Source organism: Haliotis rubra, unplaced genomic scaffold (assembly GCF_003918875.1).
Source record: "Haliotis rubra isolate DU_JTF1 unplaced genomic scaffold, ASM391887v1 Scf442, whole genome shotgun sequence".
Lineage (NCBI taxonomy): Eukaryota > Metazoa > Mollusca > Gastropoda > Lepetellida > Haliotidae > Haliotis > Haliotis rubra.
The window spans coordinates 25,197-48,893 of NW_025767127.1; the positions used below are offsets into that span (position 1 = coordinate 25,197).

Sequence of the window (23,697 nt, forward strand, 5' to 3'; positions counted from 1 at the left end):
TTCTGATCTGGAGTCAGACGCGCTACCGTTGCGCCACAGGGCCGTCTGATAAGGCAGAGGACTATAATGTACTTGAAGCACAAATATATACTCCATGCTCTTCATCGCCCTCATTTTTAACACATCTTCTGTTTTCCTCTGAATTGTTCCTAGTCTTACATCGACTTTGAAATTGTAGTAATGTCTCATTTCTTACACACAGAAATACGCTGACAACTCGACAACACAATCCACTCTTTCAAGATATATTTCATTTTTTATTCAAAATAGCAAAACTTTGAATTGACCCCGACGTGATTTGAACACGCAACCTTCTGATCTGGAGTCAGACGCGCTACCGTTGCGCCACAGGGCCGTCTGATAAGGCAGAGGACTATAATGTACTTGAAGCACAAATATATACTCCATGCTCTTCATCGCCCTCTCATTTTTTTAACACATCTTCTGTTTTCCTCTGAATTGTTCCTAGTCTTACATCGACTTTGAAATTGTAGTAATGTCTCATTTCTTACACACAGAAATACGCTGACAACTCGACAACACAATCCACTCTTTCAAGATATATTTCATTTTTTATTCAAAATAGCAAAACTTTGAATTGACCCCGACGTGATTTGAACACGCAACCTTCTGATCTGGAGTCAGACGCGCTACCGTTGCGCCACAGGGCCGTCTGATAAGGCAGAGGACTATAATGTACTTGAAGCACAAATATATACTCCATGCTCTTCATCGCCCTCATTTTTAACACATCTTCTGTTTTCCTCTGAATTGTTCCTAGTCTTACATCGACTTTGAAATTGTAGTAATGTCTCATTTCTTACACACAGAAATACGCTGACAACTCGACAACACAATCCACTCTTTCAAGATATATTTCATTTTTATTCAAAATAGCAAAACTTTGAATTGACCCCGACGTGATTTGAACACGCAACCTTCTGATCTGGAGTCAGACGCGCTACCGTTGCGCCACAGGGCCGTCTGATAAGGCAGAGGACTATAATGTACTTGAAGCACAAATATATACTCCATGCTCTTCATCGCCCTCATTTTTAACACATCTTCTGTTTTCCTCTGAATTGTTCCTAGTCTTACATCGACTTTGAAATTGTAGTAATGTCTCATTTCTTACACACAGAAATACGCTGACAACTCGACAACACAATCCACTCTTTCAAGATATATTTCATTTTTTATTCAAAATAGCAAAACTTTGAATTGACCCCGACGTGATTTGAACACGCAACCTTCTGATCTGGAGTCAGACGCGCTACCGTTGCGCCACAGGGCCGTCTGATAAGGCAGAGGACTATAATGTACTTGAAGCACAAATATATACTCCATGCTCTTCATCGCCCTCAGTTTTTAACACATCTTCTGTTTTCCTCTGAATTGTTCCTAGTCTTACATCGACTTTGAAATTGTAGTAATGTCTCATTTCTTACACACAGAAATACGCTGACAACTCGACAACACAATCCACTCTTTCAAGATATATTTCATTTTTATTCAAAATAGCAAAACTTTGAATTGACCCCGACGTGATTTGAACACGCAACCTTCTGATCTGGAGTCAGACGCGCTACCGTTGCGCCACAGGGCCGTCTGATAAGGCAGAGGACTATAATGTACTTGAAGCACAAATATATACTCCATGCTCTTCATCGCCCTCATTTTTAACACATCTTCTGTTTTCCTCTGAATTGTTCCTAGTCTTACATCGACTTTGAAATTGTAGTAATGTCTCATTTCTTACACACAGAAATACGCTGACAACTCGACAACACAATCCACTCTTTCAAGATATATTTCATTTTTTATTCAAAATAGCAAAACTTTGAATTGACCCCGACGTGATTTGAACACGCAACCTTCTGATCTGGAGTCAGACGCGCTACCGTTGCGCCACAGGGCCGTCTGATAAGGCAGAGGACTATAATGTACTTGAAGCACAAATATATACTCCATGCTCTTCATCGCCCTCATTTTTAACACATCTTCTGTTTTCCTCTGAATTGTTCCTAGTCTTACATCGACTTTGAAATTGTAGTAATGTCTCATTTCTTACACACAGAAATACGCTGACAACTCGACAACACAATCCACTCTTTCAAGATATATTTCATTTTTTATTCAAAATAGCAAAACTTTGAATTGACCCCGACGTGATTTGAACACGCAACCTTCTGATCTGGAGTCAGACGCGCTACCGTTGCGCCACAGGGCCGTCTGATAAGGCAGAGGACTATAATGTACTTGAAGCACAAATATATACTCCATGCTCTTCATCGCCCTCATTTTTAACACATCTTCTGTTTTCCTCTGAATTGTTCCTAGTCTTACATCGACTTTGAAATTGTAGTAATGTCTCATTTCTTACACACAGAAATACGCTGACAACTCGACAACACAATCCACTCTTTCAAGATATATTTCATTTTTTATTCAAAATAGCAAAACTTTGAATTGACCCCGACGTGATTTGAACACGCAACCTTCTGATCTGGAGTCAGACGCGCTACCGTTGCGCCACAGGGCCGTCTGATAAGGCAGAGGACTATAATGTACTTGAAGCACAAATATATACTCCATGCTCTTCATCGCCCTCATTTTTAACACATCTTCTGTTTTCCTCTGAATTGTTCCTAGTCTTACATCGACTTTGAAATTGTAGTAATGTCTCATTTCTTACACACAGAAATACGCTGACAACTCGACAACACAATCCACTCTTTCAAGATATATTTCATTTTTATTCAAAATAGCAAAACTTTGAATTGACCCCGACGTGATTTGAACACGCAACCTTCTGATCTGGAGTCAGACGCGCTACCGTTGCGCCACAGGGCCGTCTGATAAGGCAGAGGACTATAATGTACTTGAAGCACAAATATATACTCCATGCTCTTCATCGCCCTCATTTTTAACACATCTTCTGTTTTCCTCTGAATTGTTCCTAGTCTTACATCGACTTTGAAATTGTAGTAATGTCTCATTTCTTACACACAGAAATACGCTGACAACTCGACAACACAATCCACTCTTTCAAGATATATTTCATTTTTTATTCAAAATAGCAAAACTTTGAATTGACCCCGACGTGATTTGAACACGCAACCTTCTGATCTGGAGTCAGACGCGCTACCGTTGCGCCACAGGGCCGTCTGATAAGGCAGAGGACTATAATGTACTTGAAGCACAAATATATACTCCATGCTCTTCATCGCCCTAGTTTTTAACACATCTTCTGTTTTCCTCTGAATTGTTCCTAGTCTTACATCGACTTTGAAATTGTAGTAATGTCTCATTTCTTACACACAGAAATACGCTGACAACTCGACAACACAATCCACTCTTTCAAGATATATTTCATTTTTATTCAAAATAGCAAAACTTTGAATTGACCCCGACGTGATTTGAACACGCAACCTTCTGATCTGGAGTCAGACGCGCTACCGTTGCGCCACAGGGCCGTCTGATAAGGCAGAGGACTATAATGTACTTGAAGCACAAATATATACTCCATGCTCTTCATCGCCCTCATTTTTAACACATCTTCTGTTTTCCTCTGAATTGTTCCTAGTCTTACATCGACTTTGAAATTGTAGTAATGTCTCATTTCTTACACACAGAAATACGCTGACAACTCGACAACACAATCCACTCTTTCAAGATATATTTCATTTTTTATTCAAAATAGCAAAACTTTGAATTGACCCCGACGTGATTTGAACACGCAACCTTCTGATCTGGAGTCAGACGCGCTACCGTTGCGCCACAGGGCCGTCTGATAAGGCAGAGGACTATAATGTACTTGAAGCACAAATATATACTCCATGCTCTTCATCGCCCTCATTTTTAACACATCTTCTGTTTTCCTCTGAATTGTTCCTAGTCTTACATCGACTTTGAAATTGTAGTAATGTCTCATTTCTTACACACAGAAATACGCTGACAACTCGACAACACAATCCACTCTTTCAAGATATATTTCATTTTTATTCAAAATAGCAAAACTTTGAATTGACCCCGACGTGATTTGAACACGCAACCTTCTGATCTGGAGTCAGACGCGCTACCGTTGCGCCACAGGGCCGTCTGATAAGGCAGAGGACTATAATGTACTTGAAGCACAAATATATACTCCATGCTCTTCATCGCCCTCATTTTTTAACACATCTTCTGTTTTCCTCTGAATTGTTCCTAGTCTTACATCGACTTTGAAATTGTAGTAATGTCTCATTTCTTACACACAGAAATACGCTGACAACTCGACAACACAATCCACTCTTTCAAGATATATTTCATTTTTATTCAAAATAGCAAAACTTTGAATTGACCCCGACGTGATTTGAACACGCAACCTTCTGATCTGGAGTCAGACGCGCTACCGTTGCGCCACAGGGCCGTCTGATAAGGCAGAGGACTATAATGTACTTGAAGCACAAATATATACTCCATGCTCTTCATCGCCCTCATTTTTAACACATCTTCTGTTTTCCTCTGAATTGTTCCTAGTCTTACATCGACTTTGAAATTGTAGTAATGTCTCATTTCTTACACACAGAAATACGCTGACAACTCGACAACACAATCCACTCTTTCAAGATATATTTCATTTTTATTCAAAATAGCAAAACTTTGAATTGACCCCGACGTGATTTGAACACGCAACCTTCTGATCTGGAGTCAGACGCGCTACCGTTGCGCCACAGGGCCGTCTGATAAGGCAGAGGACTATAATGTACTTGAAGCACAAATATATACTCCATGCTCTTCATCGCCCTCATTTTTAACACATCTTCTGTTTTCCTCTGAATTGTTCCTAGTCTTACATCGACTTTGAAATTGTAGTAATGTCTCATTTCTTACACACAGAAATACGCTGACAACTCGACAACACAATCCACTCTTTCAAGATATATTTCATTTTTTATTCAAAATAGCAAAACTTTGAATTGACCCCGACGTGATTTGAACACGCAACCTTCTGATCTGGAGTCAGACGCGCTACCGTTGCGCCACAGGGCCGTCTGATAAGGCAGAGGACTATAATGTACTTGAAGCACAAATATATACTCCATGCTCTTCATCGCCCTCATTTTTAACACATCTTCTGTTTTCCTCTGAATTGTTCCTAGTCTTACATCGACTTTGAAATTGTAGTAATGTCTCATTTCTTACACACAGAAATACGCTGACAACTCGACAACACAATCCACTCTTTCAAGATATATTTCATTTTTTATTCAAAATAGCAAAACTTTGAATTGACCCCGACGTGATTTGAACACGCAACCTTCTGATCTGGAGTCAGACGCGCTACCGTTGCGCCACAGGGCCGTCTGATAAGGCAGAGGACTATAATGTACTTGAAGCACAAATATATACTCCATGCTCTTCATCGCCCTCATTTTTAACACATCTTCTGTTTTCCTCTGAATTGTTCCTAGTCTTACATCGACTTTGAAATTGTAGTAATGTCTCATTTCTTACACACAGAAATACGCTGACAACTCGACAACACAATCCACTCTTTCAAGATATATTTCATTTTTTATTCAAAATAGCAAAACTTTGAATTGACCCCGACGTGATTTGAACACGCAACCTTCTGATCTGGAGTCAGACGCGCTACCGTTGCGCCACAGGGCCGTCTGATAAGGCAGAGGACTATAATGTACTTGAAGCACAAATATATACTCCATGCTCTTCATCGCCCTCATTTTTAACACATCTTCTGTTTTCCTCTGAATTGTTCCTAGTCTTACATCGACTTTGAAATTGTAGTAATGTCTCATTTCTTACACAGAAATACGCTGACAACTCGACAACACAATCCACTCTTTCAAGATATATTTCATTTTTATTCAAAATAGCAAAACTTTGAATTGACCCCGACGTGATTTGAACACGCAACCTTCTGATCTGGAGTCAGACGCGCTACCGTTGCGCCACAGGGCCGTCTGATAAGGCAGAGGACTATAATGTACTTGAAGCACAAATATATACTCCATGCTCTTCATCGCCCTCATTTTTAACACATCTTCTGTTTTCCTCTGAATTGTTCCTAGTCTTACATCGACTTTGAAATTGTAGTAATGTCTCATTTCTTACACACAGAAATACGCTGACAACTCGACAACACAATCCACTCTTTCAAGATATATTTCATTTTTTATTCAAAATAGCAAAACTTTGAATTGACCCCGACGTGATTTGAACACGCAACCTTCTGATCTGGAGTCAGACGCGCTACCGTTGCGCCACAGGGCCGTCTGATAAGGCAGAGGACTATAATGTACTTGAAGCACAAATATATACTCCATGCTCTTCATCGCCCTCATTTTTTAACACATCTTCTGTTTTCCTCTGAATTGTTCCTAGTCTTACATCGACTTTGAAATTGTAGTAATGTCTCATTTCTTACACACAGAAATACGCTGACAACTCGACAACACAATCCACTCTTTCAAGATATATTTCATTTTTTATTCAAAATAGCAAAACTTTGAATTGACCCCGACGTGATTTGAACACGCAACCTTCTGATCTGGAGTCAGACGCGCTACCGTTGCGCCACAGGGCCGTCTGATAAGGCAGAGGACTATAATGTACTTGAAGCACAAATATATACTCCATGCTCTTCATCGCCCTCATTTTTAACACATCTTCTGTTTTCCTCTGAATTGTTCCTAGTCTTACATCGACTTTGAAATTGTAGTAATGTCTCATTTCTTACACACAGAAATACGCTGACAACTCGACAACACAATCCACTCTTTCAAGATATATTTCATTTTTTATTCAAAATAGCAAAACTTTGAATTGACCCCGACGTGATTTGAACACGCAACCTTCTGATCTGGAGTCAGACGCGCTACCGTTGCGCCACAGGGCCGTCTGATAAGGCAGAGGACTATAATGTACTTGAAGCACAAATATATACTCCATGCTCTTCATCGCCCTCATTTTTAACACATCTTCTGTTTTCCTCTGAATTGTTCCTAGTCTTACATCGACTTTGAAATTGTAGTAATGTCTCATTTCTTACACACAGAAATACGCTGACAACTCGACAACACAATCCACTCTTTCAAGATATATTTCATTTTTATTCAAAATAGCAAAACTTTGAATTGACCCCGACGTGATTTGAACACGCAACCTTCTGATCTGGAGTCAGACGCGCTACCGTTGCGCCACAGGGCCGTCTGATAAGGCAGAGGACTATAATGTACTTGAAGCACAAATATATACTCCATGCTCTTCATCGCCCTCATTTTTAACACATCTTCTGTTTTCCTCTGAATTGTTCCTAGTCTTACATCGACTTTGAAATTGTAGTAATGTCTCATTTCTTACACACAGAAATACGCTGACAACTCGACAACACAATCCACTCTTTCAAGATATATTTCATTTTTTATTCAAAATAGCAAAACTTTGAATTGACCCCGACGTGATTTGAACACGCAACCTTCTGATCTGGAGTCAGACGCGCTACCGTTGCGCCACAGGGCCGTCTGATAAAGGCAGAGGACTATAATGTACTTGAAGCACAAATATATACTCCATGCTCTTCATCGCCCTCATTTTTAACACATCTTCTGTTTTCCTCTGAATTGTTCCTAGTCTTACATCGACTTTGAAATTGTAGTAATGTCTCATTTCTTACACACAGAAATACGCTGACAACTCGACAACACAATCCACTCTTTCAAGATATATTTCATTTTTTATTCAAAATAGCAAAACTTTGAATTGACCCCGACGTGATTTGAACACGCAACCTTCTGATCTGGAGTCAGACGCGCTACCGTTGCGCCACAGGGCCGTCTGATAAGGCAGAGGACTATAATGTACTTGAAGCACAAATATATACTCCATGCTCTTCATCGCCCTCATTTTTAACACATCTTCTGTTTTCCTCTGAATTGTTCCTAGTCTTACATCGACTTTGAAATTGTAGTAATGTCTCATTTCTTACACACAGAAATACGCTGACAACTCGACAACACAATCCACTCTTTCAAGATATATTTCATTTTTATTCAAAATAGCAAAACTTTGAATTGACCCCGACGTGATTTGAACACGCAACCTTCTGATCTGGAGTCAGACGCGCTACCGTTGCGCCACAGGGCCGTCTGATAAGGCAGAGGACTATAATGTACTTGAAGCACAAATATATACTCCATGCTCTTCATCGCCCTCATTTTTAACACATCTTCTGTTTTCCTCTGAATTGTTCCTAGTCTTACATCGACTTTGAAATTGTAGTAATGTCTCATTTCTTACACACAGAAATACGCTGACAACTCGACAACACAATCCACTCTTTCAAGATATATTTCATTTTTATTCAAAATAGCAAAACTTTGAATTGACCCCGACGTGATTTGAACACGCAACCTTCTGATCTGGAGTCAGACGCGCTACCGTTGCGCCACAGGGCCGTCTGATAAGGCAGAGGACTATAATGTACTTGAAGCACAAATATATACTCCATGCTCTTCATCGCCCTCATTTTTAACACATCTTCTGTTTTCCTCTGAATTGTTCCTAGTCTTACATCGACTTTGAAATTGTAGTAATGTCTCATTTCTTACACACAGAAATACGCTGACAACTCGACAACACAATCCACTCTTTCAAGATATATTTCATTTTTTATTCAAAATAGCAAAACTTTGAATTGACCCCGACGTGATTTGAACACGCAACCTTCTGATCTGGAGTCAGACGCGCTACCGTTGCGCCACAGGGCCGTCTGATAAGGCAGAGGACTATAATGTACTTGAAGCACAAATATATACTCCATGCTCTTCATCGCCCTCATTTTTAACACATCTTCTGTTTTCCTCTGAATTGTTCCTAGTCTTACATCGACTTTGAAATTGTAGTAATGTCTCATTTCTTACACACAGAAATACGCTGACAACTCGACAACACAATCCACTCTTTCAAGATATATTTCATTTTTATTCAAAATAGCAAAACTTTGAATTGACCCCGACGTGATTTGAACACGCAACCTTCTGATCTGGAGTCAGACGCGCTACCGTTGCGCCACAGGGCCGTCTGATAAGGCAGAGGACTATAATGTACTTGAAGCACAAATATATACTCCATGCTCTTCATCGCCCTCATTTTTAACACATCTTCTGTTTTCCTCTGAATTGTTCCTAGTCTTACATCGACTTTGAAATTGTAGTAATGTCTCATTTCTTACACACAGAAATACGCTGACAACTCGACAACACAATCCACTCTTTCAAGATATATTTCATTTTTTATTCAAAATAGCAAAACTTTGAATTGACCCCGACGTGATTTGAACACGCAACCTTCTGATCTGGAGTCAGACGCGCTACCGTTGCGCCACAGGGCCGTCTGATAAGGCAGAGGACTATAATGTACTTGAAGCACAAATATATACTCCATGCTCTTCATCGCCCTCATTTTTAACACATCTTCTGTTTTCCTCTGAATTGTTCCTAGTCTTACATCGACTTTGAAATTGTAGTAATGTCTCATTTCTTACACACAGAAATACGCTGACAACTCGACAACACAATCCACTCTTTCAAGATATATTTCATTTTTATTCAAAATAGCAAAACTTTGAATTGACCCCGACGTGATTTGAACACGCAACCTTCTGATCTGGAGTCAGACGCGCTACCGTTGCGCCACAGGGCCGTCTGATAAGGCAGAGGACTATAATGTACTTGAAGCACAAATATATACTCCATGCTCTTCATCGCCCTCATTTTTAACACATCTTCTGTTTTCCTCTGAATTGTTCCTAGTCTTACATCGACTTTGAAATTGTAGTAATGTCTCATTTTCTTACACAGAAATACGCTGACAACTCGACAACACAATCCACTCTTTCAAGATATATTTCATTTTTATTCAAAATAGCAAAACTTTGAATTGACCCCGACGTGATTTGAACACGCAACCTTCTGATCTGGAGTCAGACGCGCTACCGTTGCGCCACAGGGCCGTCTGATAAGGCAGAGGACTATAATGTACTTGAAGCACAAATATATACTCCATGCTCTTCATCGCCCTCATTTTTAACACATCTTCTGTTTTCCTCTGAATTGTTCCTAGTCTTACATCGACTTTGAAATTGTAGTAATGTCTCATTTCTTACACACAGAAATACGCTGACAACTCGACAACACAATCCACTCTTTCAAGATATATTTCATTTTTTATTCAAAATAGCAAAACTTTGAATTGACCCCGACGTGATTTGAACACGCAACCTTCTGATCTGGAGTCAGACGCGCTACCGTTGCGCCACAGGGCCGTCTGATAAGGCAGAGGACTATAATGTACTTGAAGCACAAATATATACTCCATGCTCTTCATCGCCCTCATTTTTAACACATCTTCTGTTTTCCTCTGAATTGTTCCTAGTCTTACATCGACTTTGAAATTGTAGTAATGTCTCATTTCTTACACACAGAAATACGCTGACAACTCGACAACACAATCCACTCTTTCAAGATATATTTCATTTTTTATTCAAAATAGCAAAACTTTGAATTGACCCCGACGTGATTTGAACACGCAACCTTCTGATCTGGAGTCAGACGCGCTACCGTTGCGCCACAGGGCCGTCTGATAAGGCAGAGGACTATAATGTACTTGAAGCACAAATATATACTCCATGCTCTTCATCGCCCTCATTTTTAACACATCTTCTGTTTTCCTCTGAATTGTTCCTAGTCTTACATCGACTTTGAAATTGTAGTAATGTCTCATTTCTTACACACAGAAATACGCTGACAACTCGACAACACAATCCACTCTTTCAAGATATATTTCATTTTTTATTCAAAATAGCAAAACTTTGAATTGACCCCGACGTGATTTGAACACGCAACCTTCTGATCTGGAGTCAGACGCGCTACCGTTGCGCCACAGGGCCGTCTGATAAGGCAGAGGACTATAATGTACTTGAAGCACAAATATATACTCCATGCTCTTCATCGCCCTCATTTTTAACACATCTTCTGTTTTCCTCTGAATTGTTCCTAGTCTTACATCGACTTTGAAATTGTAGTAATGTCTCATTTCTTACACACAGAAATACGCTGACAACTCGACAACACAATCCACTCTTTCAAGATATATTTCATTTTTATTCAAAATAGCAAAACTTTGAATTGACCCCGACGTGATTTGAACACGCAACCTTCTGATCTGGAGTCAGACGCGCTACCGTTGCGCCACAGGGCCGTCTGATAAGGCAGAGGACTATAATGTACTTGAAGCACAAATATATACTCCATGCTCTTCATCGCCCTCATTTTTAACACATCTTCTGTTTTCCTCTGAATTGTTCCTAGTCTTACATCGACTTTGAAATTGTAGTAATGTCTCATTTCTTACACACAGAAATACGCTGACAACTCGACAACACAATCCACTCTTTCAAGATATATTTCATTTTTTATTCAAAATAGCAAAACTTTGAATTGACCCCGACGTGATTTGAACACGCAACCTTCTGATCTGGAGTCAGACGCGCTACCGTTGCGCCACAGGGCCGTCTGATAAGGCAGAGGACTATAATGTACTTGAAGCACAAATATATACTCCATGCTCTTCATCGCCCTCATTTTTAACACATCTTCTGTTTTCCTCTGAATTGTTCCTAGTCTTACATCGACTTTGAAATTGTAGTAATGTCTCATTTCTTACACACAGAAATACGCTGACAACTCGACAACACAATCCACTCTTTCAAGATATATTTCATTTTTTATTCAAAATAGCAAAACTTTGAATTGACCCCGACGTGATTTGAACACGCAACCTTCTGATCTGGAGTCAGACGCGCTACCGTTGCGCCACAGGGCCGTCTGATAAGGCAGAGGACTATAATGTACTTGAAGCACAAATATATACTCCATGCTCTTCATCGCCCTCATTTTTTAACACATCTTCTGTTTTCCTCTGAATTGTTCCTAGTCTTACATCGACTTTGAAATTGTAGTAATGTCTCATTTCTTACACACAGAAATACGCTGACAACTCGACAACACAATCCACTCTTTCAAGATATATTTCATTTTTTATTCAAAATAGCAAAACTTTGAATTGACCCCGACGTGATTTGAACACGCAACCTTCTGATCTGGAGTCAGACGCGCTACCGTTGCGCCACAGGGCCGTCTGATAAGGCAGAGGACTATAATGTACTTGAAGCACAAATATATACTCCATGCTCTTCATCGCCCTCATTTTTAACACATCTTCTGTTTTTCCTCTGAATTGTTCCTAGTCTTACATCGACTTGGAAATTGTAGTAATGTCTCATTTCTTACACACAGAAATACGCTGACAACTCGACAATACAATCCACTCTTTCAAGATATATTTCATTTTTGATTCAAAATAGCAAAACTTTGAATTGACCCGACGTGATTTGAACACGCAACCTTCTGATCTGGAGTCAGACGCGCTACCGTTGCGCCACAGGGCCGTCTGATAAGGCAGAGGACTATAATGTACTTGAAGCACAAATATATACTCCATGCTCTTCATCGCCCTCATTTTTAACACATCTTCTGTTTTCCTCTGAATTGTTCCTAGTCTTACATCGACTTTGAAATTGTAGTAATGTCTCATTTCTTACACACAGAAATACGCTGACAACTCGACAACACAATCCACTCTTTCAAGATATATTTCATTTTTTATTCAAAATAGCAAAACTTTGAATTGACCCCGACGTGATTTGAACACGCAACCTTCTGATCTGGAGTCAGACGCGCTACCGTTGCGCCACAGGGCCGTCTGATAAGGCAGAGGACTATAATGTACTTGAAGCACAAATATATACTCCATGCTCTTCATCGCCCTCATTTTTAACACATCTTCTGTTTTCCTCTGAATTGTTCCTAGTCTTACATCGACTTTGAAATTGTAGTAATGTCTCATTTCTTACACACAGAAATACGCTGACAACTCGACAACACAATCCACTCTTTCAAGATATATTTCATTTTTTTATTCAAAATAGCAAAAACTTTGAATTGACCCCGACGTGATTTGAACACGCAACCTTCTGATCTGGAGTCAGACGCGCTACCGTTGCGCCACAGGGCCGTCTGATAAGGCAGAGGACTATAATGTACTTGAAGCACAAATATATACTCCATGCTCTTCATCGCCCTCATTTTTAACACATCTTCTGTTTTCCTCTGAATTGTTCCTAGTCTTACATCGACTTTGAAATTGTAGTAATGTCTCATTTCTTACACACAGAAATACGCTGACAACTCGACAACACAATCCACTCTTTCAAGATATATTTCATTTTTATTCAAAATAGCAAAACTTTGAATTGACCCCGACGTGATTTGAACACGCAACCTTCTGATCTGGAGTCAGACGCGCTACCGTTGCGCCACAGGGCCGTCTGATAAGGCAGAGGACTATAATGTACTTGAAGCACAAATATATACTCCATGCTCTTCATCGCCCTCATTTTTAACACATCTTCTGTTTTCCTCTGAATTGTTCCTAGTCTTACATCGACTTTGAAATTGTAGTAATGTCTCATTTCTTACACACAGAAATACGCTGACAACTCGACAACACAATCCACTCTTTCAAGATATATTTCATTTTTTATTCAAAATAGCAAAACTTTGAATTGACCCCGACGTGATTTGAACACGCAACCTTCTGATCTGGAGTCAGACGCGCTACCGTTGCGCCACAGGGCCGTCTGATAAGGCAGAGGACTATAATGTACTTGAAGCACAAATATATACTCCATGCTCTTCATCGCCCTCATTTTTAACACATCTTCTGTTTTCCTCTGAATTGTTCCTAGTCTTACATCGACTTTGAAATTGTAGTAATGTCTCATTTCTTACACACAGAAATACGCTGACAACTCGACAACACAATCCACTCTTTCAAGATATATTTCATTTTTTATTCAAAATAGCAAAACTTTGAATTGACCCCGACGTGATTTGAACACGCAACCTTCTGATCTGGAGTCAGACGCGCTACCGTTGCGCCACAGGGCCGTCTGATAAGGCAGAGGACTATAATGTACTTGAAGCACAAATATATACTCCATGCTCTTCATCGCCCTCATTTTTAACACATCTTCTGTTTTCCTCTGAATTGTTCCTAGTCTTACATCGACTTTGAAATTGTAGTAATGTCTCATTTCTTACACACAGAAATACGCTGACAACTCGACAACACAATCCACTCTTTCAAGATATATTTCATTTTTATTCAAAATAGCAAAACTTTGAATTGACCCCGACGTGATTTGAACACGCAACCTTCTGATCTGGAGTCAGACGCGCTACCGTTGCGCCACAGGGCCGTCTGATAAGGCAGAGGACTATAATGTACTTGAAGCACAAATATATACTCCATGCTCTTCATCGCCCCTCATTTTTAACACATCTTCTGTTTTCCTCTGAATTGTTCCTAGTCTTACATCGACTTTGAAATTGTAGTAATGTCTCATTTCTTACACACAGAAATACGCTGACAACTCGACAACACAATCCACTCTTTCAAGATATATTTCATTTTTATTCAAAATAGCAAAACTTTGAATTGACCCCGACGTGATTTGAACACGCAACCTTCTGATCTGGAGTCAGACGCGCTACCGTTGCGCCACAGGGCCGTCTGATAAGGCAGAGGACTATAATGTACTTGAAGCACAAATATATACTCCATGCTCTTCATCGCCCTCATTTTTAACACATCTTCTGTTTTCCTCTGAATTGTTCCTAGTCTTACATCGACTTTGAAATTGTAGTAATGTCTCATTTCTTACACACAGAAATACGCTGACAACTCGACAACACAATCCACTCTTTCAAGATATATTTCATTTTTTATTCAAAATAGCAAAACTTTGAATTGACCCCGACGTGATTTGAACACGCAACCTTCTGATCTGGAGTCAGACGCGCTACCGTTGCGCCACAGGGCCGTCTGATAAGGCAGAGGACTATAATGTACTTGAAGCACAAATATATACTCCATGCTCTTCATCGCCCTCATTTTTAACACATCTTCTGTTTTCCTCTGAATTGTTCCTAGTCTTACATCGACTTTGAAATTGTAGTAATGTCTCGTTTCTTACACACAGAAATACGCTGACAACTCGACAACACAATCCACTCTTTCAAGATATATTTCATTTTTTATTCAAAATAGCAAAACTTTGAATTGACCCCGACGTGATTTGAACACGCAACCTTCTGATCTGGAGTCAGACGCGCTACCGTTGCGCCACAGGGCCGTCTGATAAGGCAGAGGACTATAATGTACTTGAAGCACAAATATATACTCCATGCTCTTCATCGCCCTCATTTTTAACACATCTTCTGTTTTCCTCTGAATTGTTCCTAGTCTTACATCGACTTTGAAATTGTAGTAATGTCTCGTTTCTTACACACAGAAATACGCTGACAACTCGACAACACAATCCACTCTTTCAAGATATATTTCATTTTTTTATTCAAAATAGCAAAACTTTGAATTGACCCCGACGTGATTTGAACACGCAACCTTCTGATCTGGAGTCAGACGCGCTACCGTTGCGCCACAGGGCCGTCTGATAAGGCAGAGGACTATAATGTACTTGAAGCACAAATATATACTCCATGCTCTTCATCGCCCTCATTTTTAACACATCTTCTGTTTTCCTCTGAATTGTTCCTAGTCTTACATCGACTTTGAAATTGTAGTAATGTCTCATTTCTTACACACAGAAATACGCTGACAACTCGACAACACAATCCACTCTTTCAAGATATATTTCATTTTTATTCAAAATAGCAAAACTTTGAATTGACCCCGACGTGATTTGAACACGCAACCTTCTGATCTGGAGTCAGACGCGCTACCGTTGCGCCACAGGGCCGTCTGATAAGGCAGAGGACTATAATGTACTTGAAGCACAAATATATACTCCATGCTCTTCATCGCCCTCATTTTTAACACATCTTCTGTTTTCCTCCGAATTGTACCTAGTCTTACATCGACTTTGAAATTGTAGTAATGTCTCATTTCTTACACACAGAAATACGCTGACAACTCGACAACACAATCCACTCTTTCAAGAAATATTTCATTTTTATTCAAAATAGCAAAACTTTGAATTGACCCCGACGTGATTTGAACACGCAACCTTCTGATCTGGAGTCAGACGCGCTACCGTTGCGCCACAGGGCCGTCTGATAAGGCAGAGGACTATAATGTACTTGAAGCACAAATATATGCTCCATGCTCTTCATCGCCCTCATTTTTAACACATCTTCTGTTTTCCTCTGAATTGTTCCTAGTCTTACATCGACTTTGAAATTGTAGTAATATCTCATTTCTTACACACAGAAATACGCTGACCACTCATCAACACAATCCACTCTTTCAAGATATATTTCATTTTTTATTCAAAATAGCAAAACTTTGAATTGACCCCGACGTGATTTGAACACGCAACCTTCTGATCTGGAGTCAGACGCGCTACCGGTTTTTTTATTAGCATTTATTCACAATGTCTAATGATTACAGGTGCAGATAGTGCTGACACCACCACCCAAATAAAAAAGAGTTATCACAGAGTTTACGTGGCAGCGACTAACAGTTCAGTTCTAAAGGCAGGACAGATTTTCAATAGTATTTTTTACAGTTTTATGACAATATGCAAATATGACTATACAGCACATTTTAAGTGAAACCTGTTTGGCTCCTTAGAAATATATACTTACCGATGAAAAGCACCCTAATCTATCGGATCGTTGAGAACAACCTCATTTCCGTCCAACTCCATGTTTGTTTCGGTCATAATGTATTTTTTAATAAAGATGTGTGATTGATTTACTTTCGAATATTTAAACAGTAAAAATCTAAAATGGCGCTTTATTATAGACTTGTATAATGCCCTCACATCAAATGAGATGGTGTTGTGACTTTTCATTATAACTTTCCTTCTAAATACAGACAGACGATATATTGACAATACAATATCTATGAATGGTTTACATGATAATTTCTTTTCTGGTAGGAATCCGAACAATAACCAGAGTGACAGCTGTCCAAAGGTAAATTCTGAATCATGACACGTCTGTCAACATTTCAATTACTAGTGATTGCAAGGAAGATAACTCTTTGCAATAGATGAACAGATGTAAAATGTCTTCTGTTTCACTTAGACACTGGGCAAACATCTGTGTTTGACAGTCCAAGAGTTTTTCATATGTAAAGACAATATTATGAGCTACAGTTGCGCCACAGGGCCGTCTGATAAAGCAGAGGACAAATGTATGTTCCATGCTCTACATCACCTTTTCACACAACACCTTCTGTTTCCCATACCCACGTTCCGTCTGTAATCCGTGGCATGACGTACGCACAGTTTAGTTTGAATTCTTCCACAACATTCAGAGGCTAGAGAATGATCAACCGTTCTTCAGTTTTCAATATCAGGTGTGTTAGCTTCATGTGTTAAAATAAGTTCATTGTGCAAAAAGTACGCGATAAGTGACATCACATTTCATGCAAAGTGCTTTGCTACCATGTTCATTGAACATTATGCTTAGAGATCATAGTCGTATTTTATCCAAATTTAGATGCGGTATTTTACCCTTGTTCATTGAAACCGGCAGATATGACAAGCCACCTGTTCCTCTTTTACAAAGACATTGTAAATATGGTTATTATAAATGATAATGATTGCCATATGCATATAGTTGAAGGGGGAATTTCTTTTTTAATGAAATGTTATTTTTATGAGGATTTACGTTTTATCCTATTTGAAGCTGTAACCATCTATTTTATAACTTTATATGATACCAACAAGTTTAGTTCTTATGAAAGAAAAAGCCGCAAAACATTTTAGCCTCTTCACTTCTTAAATAAATATGTTAAGACGGGAAATGTCCTTGACATGATTTATGTACATCTTATATTTATATCTTTATTACCGCATGTATGTTGTTAGTGTCTCATAAGCCAGTTTGTGGCTCGACGCACGGTTTCTACTGTTGTATCATGTATTGTGTGTACAAATATACTACTTTCTTTATAAGGTAATTTCACAAATAACGTTTATTTTATGTGGTTTTATGTAATACACAATTGTTTCCGTTAGTAACTTAGTATGATATACATTTCATGCGAAATGCCTTGCTACACGGTTATTTAGGGTTGTTTTTAAAATAACGTTTATTTTATGCAATTCTATGTTATGCAGTTACTTTTTTCCGGTAGTATATGAGGGTGTGATATGATTGTCTTTGTTGGTACTAATGACCATTCGTGATGATGCAATTTCAAAAATTCTTGTATTTCTTAGATTTGACAAAGAACCTGTGTTCCATCATTCATTAATACCTTCCATTTATGTAATCAGTCTTAGTTGTTGGTGCTTCCTTCATTTTCATTACTGACAGCCTTGAAAGCAACACTCTTGCTTGACAACGGGAAAAGAAGCTATACCGAAACGTCGCATCATAATAAATAAAGAAGTTATTATCCATAAAGTATTATACTTTTCTATTATCCATCATTTCTATCAATGCCAATCAAACAGAGTAGCTTAAATTAAGTACAGCAATGTTTGTCATAAATCCAAGAATAAACCGGCACATCTAATTTATCAAAGTTGATTGTCGATCAGGCACACATCGCTAATAGCATATTCGTTATGGCCACATCGTGTAATAAACATGCCATAACCAAAGAAGTTTGAGACAGAAAAACAGACACAATTTCTCAGATTTGTATTTTATATTAAAAGTTGTAATTTCAACTTTTTTCATAAATATTTGACATGGTGACAAAAAATATATATATACAGAAGTCAGAGGGCACGTCTCGTTTCTTATTTACATACTTTGTGTACCCCGGACAAATACAACGCAAATCACAAAAGGCCACGTGTCCTTGAAATCACTTTAGCTGCATTCCTCGCTGACAGTCACATACAGACACTAGCACAACAGTCGTACTGCACAACACAGAGTGAATGTTCTTTTGCACATAACCTCCGTAAATAAAATCTCATATTGCAGACTACGGGTGTAAAACGGATGAGTCGCATTGTCTATAAATCTCCTTTGTTCTCGTTATAAAGTCAATTTCTTTCTCACAAACTAATAGTCATTTTCACATTTGGTCACAGGAAGTGGTGAATGCGCATGTGCCATAGAGACCGGAACTTGTACGTGACTAGAGAGAACGGATGAGGTTGGTGAATGGTGTTCTGGCTTCGTTTCATACATGGAATGTGATGGTACGAGAAGCTGATGCTGTGACGTCACAGGGGGGAGGTTGGGCATCGTGGGGGAGACCTGAGAGTACTGTTGGGGGATACCGGACATCTCGGAGGGGGAGTCAGGGGAGAGCTTGTCAGTGCTGTCCTTCTTCTTGTTCTGTTTCCTTTCCTTGGCCCGACGGTTCTGGAACCAGATCTTGACTTGTCTCTCGGACAGTTGGAGTTGGTTGGCGAGCTCGGCTTTACGGCGTATGGTGATGTAACGGCTGTAGTGGAACTCTTTCTCCAGTTCCAGACGCTGGTGATCGCTGTACACAACTCGGTACTTGTCTTTGGTGCGTGTCTTACCTACAATATAGAATATGAATATAAGAACAAACATAAAATCCAATAGACACGACAGCATAAAAACGAGGAATCAGGAAATTTGTGTAATAAATTTTGTGGCGTCTTGGAAAGTTCATTGGCAGGGCCCAGCTCAGCAAATGTTTGTTCTGAGCGTTGTCCCACTTAAGCGTTATATTGCCGCCACGCGAACACACCACAGATTTCTCTTTGACAGGGCAGAGTAGTTCTGACTTTTGTACACAGGGCTAGATTAGATTTGTAATTGTAGTTGTAGTCCAATATCGATTTCAGCGGGCTATCACCAACCATCCGGTGCAGCGTACACGGCATTCCACGGTAATCCACCCCTACACCATCACCCGGAGACCGGGGGTCATGCTTTCATTTGACACATCGCACACAGAAGCCTCTCGCTTGATCTCAGGATGAAAGAACAGGCAACTAACGATTAGGGTTAAATCTTCACAGAAAACGGCGCCGCGTTTACACCTCTAGTGTCCGATTGAGCACACATTTTTTACATAAAAATACGAAAAATAACTATCTGATGGAAAGCAAATCAGTTGACATCCTATGTCAAGCAACAGAACATGTTCAAACCACTGTTGGTCTTTCAAGCTTCTTCTATAACACTATGCTTCGTGCTTCTACCGCCATTCTTACCCTATAAATCTTTACGTAGAAATCTTGTTGGTAATCGTATCACCGGATGGTTTTTTAATAGATTCACGCTTGAAACATGTGTCATTGCATCTTGACTCTATCATAGAACGCGGGTGTGAGATTTGCAAATAACCACTTCGCCCGAAGTTCACCCTACCCTTGTAGATAAGAACCATGTCCCTCTCCGGGGTGGTTGGGGTATTACTATGTTGAAGCGGGTATACCCAACATGGTCCGCGTGACAAAGCTTTCTAGATATAGTGTATTTCGCCAAGATCTTCTGGTACAAGTATGACACGTGTAAGTCTTACAAATTGATGAATAGTTGCTATGGCTTGCAGAAAGAGTTGGCGAGGTTCTGCTATCTCACAGAGTTGATACTGACGATGAGTAGCCATGATAGTTCACGGATCATGGGGTGTGATCTTGATGGATTAATCCTGATTAGCGTAAACGTTGATCAGCTCAAAGATTAAATGGATTAAAGCAAGATTTGGCGTTAATTAACTAAGAATTGGCAATGACGATGTCTGGGAAGAGATTAGGACAATAAACAAAGAATGGATAAATTTAAAATGAAAACAAAACGGTAATGATTGTTTAGTCCCAGACAGTCTGACTACAGCTAATCAAGTTTCTGGCTCAAATCCATACCGTTATGACTTGAAGGGGTTGGGGGGTTTTAAAATGTGACGAATCATTCTACGAATGAATAAGCGGATATTCCTATTTCATGTACCGAGTTACCATTATCAGTCAGAAATATTTCCCCATTTCTTTCCATACTCCCACCATAAGGCATACCCGGCAATGTCATCAGAACGCAGATTGCTCACACAACCTCGCCGTATCGTTTGATGTCTCCATAAGTTTTGTCCAGTTCAACACATTAGCATCACACTGTGAAACTTTTAGAAATTCAATTATACCCTGACAAGCTTGTAAATTTTCTGGGTGTTATATGTATAATGAAAACGAGCTTCTAATGACGGTGAGAGGGGAACTCCTAGAGCGAAAATCAACATTCCGTGAATGTTTGCGGTATTCTTTAAAGCTGCACGAAGACTTAGCAAACAATGGAAAAGTCACGATGCAAGATTCCTTATTGTAACTGATTAAAGTTTACACTGTACATACATACTACGCAGAGGACTAGCATTTGGACAATCAGGTACCCGCCCACTCCACCCCTAATGAGGTTCAAATGACTCCAGCGTTACGAGTTGGCAATGCATCGCTACCTTTACCTACGTTAACAAAGACAGCAAAGTCACAGATCGATACGCCCGGGTGAGGTCACTCCACAGGACGCGGTCACTTCAAAGATTACGATCACCTAGTTCTTTAACCCTTTGACCCATCAATAAAATATTACTTAAACAGTGTACTTAAAAACACATTGGCAAATTATCGTGAGAAATCGGGATTTGGTCCGAAAAATGAGGTAATGTTTGCAGTAGATATGGACAAAGCTGATAGTGGTTAAAGATATAGATCTTGTTCACCTTCACAAAATAAACAATTGCATGTTATGTAAATAAAAGCTGGGTTATGATTATTTCTTTCCTTATTAATAAGTTAATATTTATTTAAATATTTCCTAGTCGGTACGGTTTTCTTAATTTCAGACAAACTACTAAAATATAACAATTTGTGACGAAATATACACATATAAGTGTCAGATTGGTGGTGGGTGACAGAATAGTTGGGGGTAATTAGCACACCTGTGTCAGGTGAAAATGAGGCGCAGAGGGGCAGTAAACAGGAAGGTGTATGATAGGAAACATTGCGGTGTGCGCAAGAGATTCCCTCGACACGCTTCATTGAGGGGATTAGTGTTATTGAGAGAGAAAGGTGCCCTAAGCAAGATGATATGGAATTGTAAAAATATTGTTGTTTATTTCTGAAAGGCGTGTTGATCCCGATTGTAAAGTGATTAAGAAGCCCCTGATGATGGAGACAGACACTAACTACACTGTCGCGACTCCCTGATTAACGGGATTAACCTTCTTCAACCATGATTGGATTAACAAAAATGTTATTTTGCTACACTTTATTTTTGTGGATAGTTCATTTGCGTTTTTCATTTTGCCCAAATTTTCGATTTTGAAATTCAAAATAGCGGTAGCATAAAAAAAAAGTTATGAAAGATTGTTCTTATATAAGTAAGTGGTATGTGTTCAATACTTGACAGCACTGTAAAGCATCAAGTATAATAAAATATATTATCTACGATTAGCCAGTTTTCAAAATAAGGTGAACAAGATTCTGTTCATTCAGTATTTTAGTATAGCATTATTATTATAACCTATTCTGCCTGGATCTCAGGTGTGGGTTCACTTTCTCAATAAAATTTGAACATAAATACTTACCAGGAGCCGGGGCTTGTTGTGAACATTTCATCCATTCGAAGGGAGCTCGGAGCTGCTTGGCATTGTTGCCACCCCCGGGACTGAGGCTTGCTGTGGTGCCGGGTGGTGAACATGAATCCTGTGGGTGAGGGTTGTCAAGGACTGTAAGGTGTGGACTGTCCGCCTGTGTGACGACTGGTTGGGGGTATCCCGTCTCGTGGGTACGGTAGGAGAAGTTGTAGGGTCCCTGTTGAAGGGTGGCGGTCGTGGTTGTGGGGACAGTGTAGGCCTGACCCCAGTCGTCCATCCCTCCATGTGCAGGACGGGGTGCGCTGCCGTACATCCACGACTGTTGAAGAGCGCTAGGGTCGGTCATAGCGTACTGTCCATATTCCTGACCGTACCCTCCCTGGGTAGGGTACCCAAAACTTGGGTAGCTGTATGTGTTTGGCGAGGGTCTGGAAGCGAACATCGCGGCACTATTCTCGTGACACAGGGCCATTCTGGTCTGAACAGTCTCAGCTTTGGGGTTATGATGTACGGGAGCTGACCCGACAAAATATCAACAAGTCACTTGTGAAAGCTCCAAGAAACTGACGATACGGAAATATTTTTCCAGGTTTTCCTTGTGTCGGGAGATACAAGATTAAAATCTGATATATCAAATATCGACTTGCGTGTTCAACCTGTCACTGATAAATCCTTGTTGTATCGAATGTAAGTACAGACTGATGGTCCGACCCGCTATTTACATGCTGGATATGGGTGCAAGCTCCGCCCCGATTGCTGCATAAGCCCCGCCTCCTGGCGTTATCGACCAATCAACGCGCGGCGACAGCTGGCTGGCCAGGCCGACAGTATGTCTGAGGTAGGTGTTTATTTCAGTGGGCAAGAGTGTGAACGTGCTGTGGCAGCCACTGACACCAGTTTCCGTGATGTACTGTCAATATTTTAGGCTATCTCCGTCCGAGACGTGTACCTCGGCTACATTTTTACAACCCTAGACAGTCGTGTTGATTGACATCCGATGACAGG

General features: G+C 39.9%; 1 protein-coding gene across 1 annotated transcript; it reads right to left on the reverse strand.

Moving 5' to 3' along the window:
* Positions 1 to 18,794: 18,794 nt before the first annotated feature.
* Positions 18,795 to 23,378, reverse strand: LOC124289484 (homeobox protein CHOX-CAD-like). The gene is made up of 2 exons (XM_046726114.1): positions 22,684 to 23,378; positions 18,795 to 19,648 (listed from the first exon to the last, which is right to left on the reverse strand). The coding sequence occupies exons 1-2, from the start codon at positions 23,162 to 23,164 to the stop codon at positions 19,179 to 19,181; spliced, it is 951 nt and encodes a 316-aa protein (XP_046582070.1). The 5' UTR covers positions 23,165 to 23,378; the 3' UTR covers positions 18,795 to 19,178.
* Between the last annotated feature and the right edge of the window lie 319 nt (positions 23,379 to 23,697).

Excerpts from the sequence above, each read along its gene's own strand:
- LOC124289484 (XM_046726114.1), bottom strand. The coding sequence starts at position 23,164 with ATGGCCCTGTGTCACGAGAATAGTGCCGCGATGTTCGCTTCCAGACCC. Across the intron at positions 19,649-22,683 it reads ACAACAAGCCCCGGCTCCTG|GTAAGACACGCACCAAAGAC; the intron begins GTAAGTATTTAT and ends TCTATATTGTAG.